Genomic DNA, 11610 nt, shown 5'->3' on the forward strand with positions numbered 1-11610 from the left:
AAGCTGTGTTTATTTTGCTCTATTCTGGGACATTGTGGACTGTCCGGACTTTCAATGCAGCAACTGTTTGCTCGCGGAGGACTACAGAGGCGAAGTGGCTACTCTTAGCAAACAAGTAGCGATCTTACACAAGCTACTGGGGAATCCACGTCCGCCTACTTTCTCTTTCTCTTCTACTCCAGTAGCTGGACGCCGCTCTGACCTGATGGGAGTGTCGCCGCCGTGTCGTCTTTCCATAACCGACTGGCCGGTGCTATGCAGGGATCCCCCCTCTGACTTAGTAGGATGCTTATGGATGACTTAGTAGATGTTCCTATTGTTGACCCTGCCAACCAGCCATGAACCAGCCATGGAGACATGACACTTGCCGTGGAAGTCGAAAGCAGCGGCCTTTGGTAATTGAGGCCTCCTTGGCGCTGGGAAGCCCTGACCGGTTATAGACTTCAAACAGCTTCACCGCCCTGGATCCATAGGTTCCGCTGCCTACTGCAGTTCCTTGGGTGTAAACTTTGTAGCCAACTTTTAAACCTTTTGGAAGCAGAGGATGCTCTATAAGGAGGATGGGATCCACCCTAATCATTTGGGTGCCTGGATCCTGTCCAAACACTAAAAAGCAGTGCTGAGGCAATGACTGATCAAATCAAGCTCCTCAAAGGTATTTACTCCCATTAAATCAAAGCGATATCATTCTGCCACAATTTCCCATGTTGATAGGGTATTGTAAATAGTCATTCTATGCCTGTTAATTTCATTTCCATTGATAGCTCTGTTAGCTCCCATAAGGAACCCACTGTTGTTAGCCCAACCTATGCTATTAATATTTTTATATCAAGCTATCGTTTTGCTACATGTGCTAATAACCATAGGGGTATTGTCAATAGGAGTCCTGTGCACATTTACCAGATTTCTGCTATTAGCTCTGCTACTTTGAATCCAATCAATAAGCCTTTTGTGGCTAGCTCATCCAGTTCTATTGACTCTTGTGTCCCCATGGATACTGCTGCTGTTTTCAAATCTCGCAGAGGACTGTTATATATAAATGTGCGAAGGCTGATGTCTAAACTGGACTTTCTGGATGTCTGGGTGCATGACACTAGCCCTGACATTCTGGTTATCTCAGAGACCTGGCTGAATAATTTCATTATGGATAAGGACGTTGCCATTGCGGACTACAACATTTTCAGATGTGATAGACCAGAAAAGGAGGGAGGGGCGGCTATTTATGTAAGATCTTCTCTTATGGCATCATGCTCTCTTAGAAATTAACAATGTCTACACTGTATTTCTGATGAATTTTATGTTATTTTAATGGACAAAAAATGTGCTTTTCTAAAAGAAAAATTAAGGAAATTTCTAAGTGACCCCAAACTTTTGAACGGTAGTGTATATTGGGAGTAGTGCCTTTCCTCAGCCACAGTGTGTTATATGTGCAAAAGTACTATCTCACAGCTCGATGAAACCTTCACTCTTGCACAGACATTTAGAAACAAAACATGCCAATTTGAAAAATACGCCACGGGAGTTTTTTGAGCGAGAATTAAGACGACTTTCGAGTAGTAAGACATGTATAAAAGCAACCGATACCATTAATAAGAAGGGGCTAGAAGAGTCTTATATGGTGAGCTACCGAGTGGCTAGGACAGGCAAGCCCCGTACTATTGTGGAGGACTTAATTCTTCCTGCTGCCACGGATATGGCTGGGACAATGCTGGGGGAAAAGGACCAAAAAACTATACAGACAATTCCTTCATCAAACAACACTGTTTCACGACACATCATTGACATGGCAGGAGATCTACTATCCCAATAGTGCAAAAGTTGACCTATTCTGTACGAGAAATAAATATTCCAAACATAGTCTGGGACAGTTGTGGGATGCGATAGATCCCAAATGAATACAACCACTAGCATAAAAAATGTGGCTGACGCAACAGATCAGAACATTTAGCTTAAAATGTTGATGAACTATTAGTCTATTCCTTCACATTATAAGCACAGCATTGTGCATATGGCAGTAGGCTATAAGCGCCAATGTTCCAAAATGCAATCAATTAGTGGGAAAACACCATTCTCAAAAGTGACTGCAAATGCGACTAAGCATGTAATGCGTTTATTATAAAGGTGCATTTTTATGGTGAAAATGTACTTCCCCAAACTTGAAACTCACGCGCTGCTTATGTATGCCGGTTAGGCTCTACACCCGTTGTAAACCAGATTAATGTGCTTAATGTTAAGAAGTTATTTGGCCACTTTAGCTGTGATACAAACCTTATCAAAACATATAGGCCTATGGGCTAGGCTACATGAGGTGTGCGAATATGAATTGAAAAAATTGCAAAAGAAAGGCATGCGTTGTTTCTTGCCTTACTGCACACTAGCTGGGCATCATTCACAAGTGATAGCTTAATATTGTCACCCATCAAACTGTTCTTGATTTAACCTTGTCTTTACATATACTAAATCATATATGTGTGAAATTTGTTTTGATTTAGAATGGGCCATTACTATGCACCTGTCTCGAAACAGGGGCAGAGGCAAAAATACATGTCATCTATGCACTTAAATAGCGAATGGAGGACGCTTTTCCAGTGGTTCATTTTCATTCCAGCCAGGTAGGCTATATACCTGTTGTAAAGAGAAGCAATTTGTTTAATATTAGGAAGTTGAGAAATAAATATAGTAAGCCTATAGAAAGCTGATGGGATCCACCTCTTTTTAATAGAGGCCATCACTCTGTTTTCTCACGCAACTGCATAGCCTATAGAAATGTTGTGTAACATGAGCTCATAGGCTCTGATGAAGTGTTTGATTCGATTTTCAATTACATTTGTATTGATGTCAGAGTGATTAGAGGGACAATAGAGTCCAGTTAGTATGTTTGGTAGGCTACTAATGACCATCAGCAGCATCAGAGCTTGGAGAAGCCTAATTACCGTGACTAAACGGTCACATGGAATTTGACTGCCGTCATGACTCGTGAACGCCAGTGGGGCGGTAATATGTCACAGTAACAGCACTAGTTGGGCCTCTTTGTATGTAAGGAGAGAGCAATATTTTCATGTGTTTATCTACAAAGCACTCATGCAGAAACTTGTTATGTATCTATCATCATTAATTCAATTTAAACTTACAAATTACCAAACCCAGTCTCAGGCTTGGATAACACTGGAGGCCCCTTCGGTCTCCACAGAGTTGGGGAAAGCTGATTTTAGTTTTTGTTGTGCCCTTTATGTGGAACAACTTACAGAGCTCTCTGAAATGAAATGCTCTGGGGCCTCATTTATATAACGGACTAACAATCAATGTTGATCTGAACTATGACTTATGCAGAAAAGCATGTATAAGTAGTTATTTATAAAACCTTACTTTGACGTGGAAATTATCTTATCTCTACTCAAAGTCTAGACTTGACGTAAGTGATTCTCCTGCTGGTTATGTATGGATATTCTTTTCTTCCCTTGCAGTTTAAGGTCAGACCATTTCTTTTTCACATCAGCCACAGTTCTGTCTTGCTGCCCCACCTCGTTCACTGCAGCGGTGTCACACTCCTAAGCTACCTGTTTGGCTTTGTTTGTCAACCCACTATTTAGTCCACCGAATAATACATGTTGCCTGTCTTCAATCTCCTCTACCATCGCCGTGATCTCGTCTTCCAAAAAGTTAGATTTTCTCTTTTGGTCCATGGCTATTCCTGACTAAACCCTCATTTGTGCTAACATTCTATAAGGGGAAAGCGCTGATTGTAAGGCACGTTCAGGTGCCGTCAATTCTAAGTTAAATAGAGATTTATAGATCACAGGTGCGTAAATGAACAAATGGGCTTCTTAGAAGCTGCGTAAGCAAGGTTTTTCATGCTCAGTATGTTTTAGGAATCCAACGTAAGCACACTGTCGGAAATTATCTTACAAACTTCAAGTATAAACTTACAAACTTACAAACTTCAAGTATAAATCTAAGAACATTTTTATAAACGAGGCCCCTGGTCTCACTTGGTCCGTTCAGACTAATGACCAGAGACCTCCATGTTGATAAATGTGTGTTTTTCTTAATATGTTTTGTAATTTTGTATATTGTATCTGAAAAAGAGACCCTAGTCTCAGTATGACTTACCTGTCAAAATATAGGTTAAATAAAAATAAATGGTCTGTGAGTACTCTTGGTCCTGCCCAACTCATTTCATACTAGCTTAATAGTATAGCTTTATAAAGTAGTATAACGTTATTCTATGAATGCCATATTAATAGCATAAATATAATAATATTGTTATAGGATTTGTTGTTAGTGACGTTCTGTTGTCCTGTCTTGTAGTGGGGGCTACATGAACAACTACTATGAGTTTGTGGCTGTGCGGAGCTGCGGGGAAGTGCTGTCCCTGTACGTGTTGATATGGGTGCTGACCAGCCTCAACCTGGTGGCCTTCTTCCTGGGTATCGTGACCACCGCCGTGCTGGGAAGCATCAAGGACCAGGTGAGAGAGACAGGCTGTGGCTAAAAGTACACGCTAATGAACTTGTGCAATGCTTAAAGGTTTGTGGTGTATAATCAGGAGTCTTAATCAGTACTTGCAGTTAAATCATATCCATGTTTTATTCCATATTGTATTAAACCTGGGGAAAAGGGATTGGGAAAATGAATCAAAATCAAGTGGCATTCTCTTGCCCTGCAGGCCTGCTCCTGCCCATTCCAAACATTCTTCTCAGTAGCCCACAGGTGTGTGGCAACAGCTCATAATGAGCGGTGTTGGGTGCGGGACACGGCCCGCCTGTAGTGGAGCTCTCCACTGCCGTGGTGCTGAACCATCAGCGCCTTTCTCCTGCACTGGCTAACTGTAGCTGTCCATGGTTCTGAAATACTTTGGCGTGTTATTTATATAGGTACATCCCTCGGGCTCACAGGTTAATATTGGACTTGATTCAATTCGTAGCGCTGAAGGTCTGAGCTGTAGCGCAATTGAAATTTAAAGGTAATTTTCGATTGAGCCGACATACTGTATTAAGCGTTTACCATAAATGCAGTCTCTGCGAACGCGGGAACATTGCCTTTAAATTTCTATCGCGCTGTAGCGCAGGTCTTCAGCTCTACAGATTGAATCAAGGGTATACTGTTATTCATTATAGGGACATTTTAGGGAAATTACACTCCAAATTCAAAGTTTCTCAGATGTTCTCAGGTTGTGTAGATCCAGCTATGTGCCTCCTCAACCTGAAATGAATGGAAAACATAAGCACAACAAATCTGGAAGTTACATTTATTTATTTTTATTTAACCTTAATTTAACTAGGCAAGTCAGTTAAGAACAAATTCTTATTTCCAATGACGGCTTAACCCAGACGATGCTGGGCCAATTGTGTGCTGTCCTATGGGACTCCCAATCCCTGCTGGTTGTGATACAGCCTGGAATTGAACCAGGGCCTGTAGTGATGCCTCTAGCACTGAGATGCAGTGCCTTAGACCGCTGCGCCACTCGGGAGCCCAGAGTGCTTATCTTTTCCATTTGATCAAGCTGAATCTACAAAACAGATGACCTGGGACATGGACTTATCCCAATAGAAGACCTCTGAGATCTGAAAACACAACTCACTTTAAGTGCACTATGTGTTTGAAGCCGTGAGTTGTGTTTTCAGCCCTATTCCCTATTATAGTGCACAACTTATGACCCGAGCAATGAAGGATCTAGAGTATGGGTTCCTTTAACCTCTTGGGGCTAGGTGGGACGCTAGCGTGCCACCCGTGGTGCACTCCATCAACAGCAGGTGCATTTCAAGAGCGGCAAATTTGAATCCAAATAAATGTCAAAATTCAAATTTTTCAAAAATACAACTATTTTACACCATTTGAAAGATAAACATCTCCTTAATCTAACCACGTTTTACGATTTCAAAAAGGTTTTACGGCGAAAGCATAAATTTAGAGTATGTTAGGACAGTACATTTACAAGAGTTGTGTGTAATGTTTTGTCAAGTCAAAGACAGGGTCACCAAAACCATAAAACCAGCTAAAATGATGCACTAACCTTTTACAATCTCCATCAGATGACACTCCTAGGACATTATGTTAGACAATGCATGCATTTTTAGTTCTATCAAGTTCATATTTATATCCAAAAACAGCGTTTTACTATGGCATTGATGTTGAGGAAATCGTTTCCCTCCAATAACCGGCAGTCAAGTCAGCGTAACAAATTAAATAATTAAAATTAGAAAACATTGGTAAAATATTATATTGTCATTTAAAGAATTATAGATTTACATCTCTTGAACGCAATCAACTTGCCAGATTTAAAAATAACCTTACTGGGAAATCACACTTTGCAATAATCTGAGCACTGCGCCCAGAAAAATACGCGTTGCGATACAGACTAGACGTCATGTTGGGGAGATCTAAAATCGAAAATACTATGTAAATAATCCATTACCTTTGATTCTCTTCATCAGATGTCACTTCCAGGTATCACAGGTCCATAACGAATGTAGTTTTGTTCAAAAAAGCTCATCATTTATGTCCAAAAATCTCCGTCTCGTTAGCACATGATGTAAGCCAGCCGTACTTCTCGTCATGAACGAGGGGAAAAAATATATTTCCGTTCGTTCAAACATGTCAAACGTTGTATAGCATAAATCATTAGGGCCTTTTTTAACCAGAACATGAATAATATTCAAGGTGGACGAATGCATACTCTTTTATAACGTATTGGAACGAGGGTACCCAACATGAACTCGCGCGCCAGGTGTCTAATGGGACATCATCGTTCCATGGCTCTTGTTCGGTCAGATCTCCCTCCAGAAGACTCAAAACACTTTGTAAAGGCTGGTGACATCTAGTGGAAGCAATAGGAAGTGCCAAAATATTCCTAAACCCCTGTGTTTTTCAATGGGATAGGTTTAAAGTCAATACAACACATCAGGTATCCACTTCCTGTCAGAAAATGTCTCAGGGTTTTGCCTGCCAAATGAGTTCTGTTATACTCACAGACACCATTCAAACAGTTTTGGAAACTTTAGAGTGTTTTCTATCCATATATAATAAGTATATGCATATTCTAGTTACTGGGTAGGATTAGTAACCAGATTAAATCGGGTACATTTTTTTTATCCAGACGTGCAAATGCTGCCCCCTAGACCCAACAGGTTAAGTGAGTGGAGGCGAATTGCATAACTGTTGCTTGATTGCACCTATAGTGCTATTGATGAGACTGGTATTGATACAGTAGAGTACAGTGAGTCCATACAAGGTGTTCTGTATCTAGCTGTGTTCCAGAGGAGTGGAGGTGAAGCCTCTGTCGAGGACGAACACAGCAAGAGATAGGAGTTGTGGAGAGTAGCAGAGGTATCAAATTACAGACAATCTCCCAGATGATGTATCAGGATGACTCCTATGGACATATGGTGTCAAGATGGAACCGTGTGAGCCAGTAGGGGTGTGGGCCGGGAAGCCGTTAAACTTTACAAGACCTTCTTCTGCTATCATTGTTCTTCTGCTATGAAATCGTCCAAATACTGTCAGTGTTGGTTTTAGCCTGCCTGGAGTGCCAGATGTGCAGGGTTTACAGTTTTGGAACTATTTTATCAGTCCATTAAGCCAGGCAAGCTCAATCAAGCACAGGTCAAGTATTTACAATTATTTAAAATAGTTTTTGAACCCAGGTCTATCTGCTATCATATCTGAGCAAAGCTTTGAAGGAGTGGATGGGGGTTGGGAAAGGCTTAAACCTTTCTGATGATAAAATCGAATACAAAAGTGCGTCTTTTAGTTTCCCGGCAATCCAGATTAGAAATGTCACGACTCACTTAAGAGGAAAGAAAGATATCTCTCTGGCGATCATCCTATGTTAAATGTCCCCAGCAGAACCAGAACAGCTAACCGGCCCTGATTATATTAGAAGAAGGAGCTTATGTTCTGTGTTGCGGCACGATAGAGCTGGGAGACACAGCAGGGCATAGCCCAGGAAGACACACATCAACGTCAGAGATAATTGTTTCTTGGAAATCTGAGCTCTTCCCTTCCACCCCAGGATCCCCCCAACCCTTCATGTCTTATCCAAACAACACGGCATCGCTATAATTCTCTCTCCCCACCACTTCTGTTTGATGAGCAGCGTGTCAGGGTGTGTGTGTATGTGTGTGTGTGAACAAGCGGTTGTTTGTGCGTTTGTTTTGGAGGGGTCATCCATTTGGCAGACTGCTGATGCCAGGCCAGGTGACAATATCATTTCAGATATCCAGCACAACCCTTAATGTGTGTTTGTGTTTGAGAATATTTCAGAATACACACAAGAGGATCACAACACATTTCACAACATTCCAAAATGTGTTTGTGTGTGTCTCTCTTTGTGTATGTGTTTGACAGAGGAGCAACTCAGTGACCCGGTTGTCATCTCATCTCTCAGAGGGGGGATGTCTTTCCTCCCCCACTGCCCCCCTGCTGATGGACAACACCAACAAAGGACACCAACACCTCTACCCGGTCAGTCACATACACACACACACTCGTAATTCTGTTTGCTCACACCCTCCACTCCTGTTAGTATTGGAACAGATAAGAGCAAAACCCACTGGGTAAGTGTCAAAGCAAACATCTCTTACAGATATTGAATACATAAAAAACTACATCCACATGAAATGCATGATAAACACACCATGAAACCTATTTATTGCAAAACACAACGATAAAATTGCTGCTTCCACTGAATCTTCAGTGTTGAAGTGACTGTTACTGTAATAAGGGTGTCCCTATCCCTAACCCTGCTTGCCTACCCACACAGGTAAGGCTCATGACCCACATTTGCTGTTTCCATATAATGAATCTGACCCATTTCTCTGCTATGATTTTACTAGATCAATTAAGCCCAAGACTGAAGCGGAGGTTGTAGAAATAAATCATTGCCGTCCCGGATAAACCTTGTATCTCCATGTAACCTTTCAGATTTTTTTTTCAAGCGAATGACTACTTTCAATGTGTGTCAAAAAAAAAACAGAAACAAAAACGTGCAGTGAAAGTTTAATGACTTTAAGACCAATCAAAGTCACTCCAAACACCTTGTGAATATCCGTGACTATATGGTAATAGATCTGAAAATATATTTAACAAATCAGTTTATGAAAAGTTTCATTTTTGGAGATAGAGGGTTCTATTTTAATAAATCTAATGCAATGGTAAATCTGGCAGTAGCATTATAAGTTTGGGGGTGTGTCTGAATGTATTTTATTATTTTCACAATCAGAATTATGGGCGCAGTAGATAACGGTGGCGCGAGTTTTGGTAAATAAACAAGTTGTGGGTGTGTCGAGGCTTGGCCACTCACTGGCCATTCAGGAAAAAAATTGAATGTCCAATATAAAGAAAAAACGGGAATGTCTGTTGACTTAACCAATTGCATTATTGCTAAGACCAGCTTTTGGTGAGTCTTAAATATCACCAGGAGCGCTGCTTGAAATTGGCACATTGGTGCACGTTTTAAGGACACACCTCAAATATCTCCACGCCTCCCACCTCAGAGCAAGCAAGCTAATATAAGACAGGTAAAATACCAACACTGGTGCAAGGGTTGGAAAATAGAGCATGTGTTTGACACTAGCTCCGCCTTAACACCAGCCGAAAATAAAGCCTGCCAAGGTTTTTCCAGGATGCCAAAGATGTACAGTGCATTTGGAAAGTGTTCAGACCCCTTGACATTTTCCACATTTTGTTACGATACATCCTTATTCTAAAATGGATGAAAACATTTTTTTCCCCTCATCAATCTACACACAAAGCAAAAACAGATTTTTTGAAATGTTTGCAAATGTATAAAAAAAAAAACAGATATCACATTTACATAAGTATTCAGACCGTTTAATCAGTACTTTGTTGAAGCACCTTTGGCAGTGATTACAGCCTCGAGTCATCTTTGGTATGACGCTACAAGCTTGGCACATGTGTATTTGGGGAGTTTCTCCCATTCTTCTCTGCATATCAAATTGTATTTGTCACATGCGCCGAATACAACAGGCGTAGACCTTATAGTGAAATGCTTACTTACAAGCCCTTTTTATTTTATTTTATCCATTTTAGATTAAGGCTGTAACGTAACAAAATGTGGAAAAAGTGAAGGGGTCTGAATACTTTCCGAATGCACTATATTTCAACAGCAACCTCTGTTTCGGTCTTGAGCTCAAGTAGTCCTGTTACTGGTAATTGGTCTTGTAAAACCCCAGGGGAGAGAAAGGGGTGAGATACTGTACATTGGATGGAAACTCACAGATGTTCTGGGAGGACTCAGCTCCCTCTACCATCCCATATTGCCCTGCTGCCCTCCCCTCCTCTGCCCACCGTCTGCCTTACCCTCTGTATTAAAACCCAGCTTTACAACTACTGGCTGCTAGAAAGAAAGAAAGCACCAAGTAGCCCTTGTAGACCATGCCAGGTTCATGCATCCAACAAGAACACTGTCCAACCAATAAACCCCCAGAAAACAAGAACTTGTCTGAGAAACATTAGGCCTACCTCCATTTGGAATCTATTTTATTTGGAATCTTTTAAACTTTTTTTTTTCATATCCATTTTCCACTCAAACAGGTGATGTTCAAAGCCTGCTGTTTGTAATTATTCCCAAGTTTAGTGTAGTTACAAATATAACAATATTGTTTTCCCTCAAATTAAGATTTGTTTGTATTGGCATCTATTTATTTGGCATCTATTAAGTTTATTTGCTTATCCACTCAAACTGGTCATGGTTTTCAATTCAAAATATTTTTGTAACTATTCTTTACCTAGAAGTAGAGTGTAGTTATAAATGGAACAAATTAGCAAATGGAACAATACTGATTAGCTGAATCCAACTAAGCTTTGTGTTTTCTGTTCTGTCTTTCAGAGAGCCTCCTTATACTTTGCCCCAGCGGCGGGGAAGGAGTTCCCCCAGAGTGATCCATCAGAACCCCTCCGTCCGGACCCCAACCCCCCTCCCTTCGCCCCGCTCTATAACCTGCTGCCCTACAAACCACAGAGCTTTTCTGTCTGAATGAACCTCCCTATTCCAGCGTTCCGCTGCCAAATTGTCATACAACTAGGGCCAGGAGTTTCCGCCAGGCACTCCTGGCCCTAGACATGACAGTCACAAGACATCCAGGGGGATCCGTATTTTGGAGTTTATTTTAGAATAGTTGTTGGGTATGGTGTAAAATGTCTGTATATGAAATGTAAATATGTTGACCTATTTCAAATTATTTGTCAATTTGTTTTTGTCTTGTGATGTGCATTCTACAAACGAGTGAAAAGGCTAGTTATTTAAGACCTTTTGTGAAATGTATGGTTTGACAAAATAAATGTACTTTTTATACTACATCTTAAACTCAACTGTATCTGCTAATAAAGTAATAACAAGTAATGTTAGTTAAGTATTTTTTTTCTGATTAACTAATGGACCGACTGCCATACTGTTCTAGGTTCTGCCGTGCTACCCACTGACACTCATATTCATTAGAGATGCTGCTTGATGTTGCCTGCCTGGCCTCTTCATTGCCGCAACATTGTTTACCTTTATTTCATTAGGGCCCAAAACTAATTTAGTAATAAGAACTTTGTTCTTTCTTCGAGCCCAATAGGCATAGAGGGGGATGTGTACGGAACTATCAA

General features: G+C 40.9%; 1 protein-coding gene across 1 annotated transcript in view; it reads left to right on the forward strand.

The window, feature by feature from the left end:
• Positions 1-11362, forward strand: part of LOC106580879 (transmembrane protein 255B) — a 31840-nt gene extending 20478 nt beyond the window's left edge. The window contains exons 7-9 of the mRNA XM_014162403.3: positions 4309-4468; positions 8347-8463; positions 10850-11362. Coding sequence (XP_014017878.2) covers positions 4309-4468; positions 8347-8463; positions 10850-10996 — 424 coding nt within the window. The 3' untranslated portion in view covers positions 10997-11362. The remainder of the gene's footprint in view (positions 1-4308; positions 4469-8346; positions 8464-10849) is intronic.
• Positions 11363-11610: the final 248 nt, after the last annotated feature.

The sequence above is a fragment of the Salmo salar genome, chromosome 20 (assembly GCF_965601325.2).
Source record: "Salmo salar chromosome 20, fSalSal1, whole genome shotgun sequence".
NCBI lineage: Eukaryota > Metazoa > Chordata > Actinopteri > Salmoniformes > Salmonidae > Salmo > Salmo salar.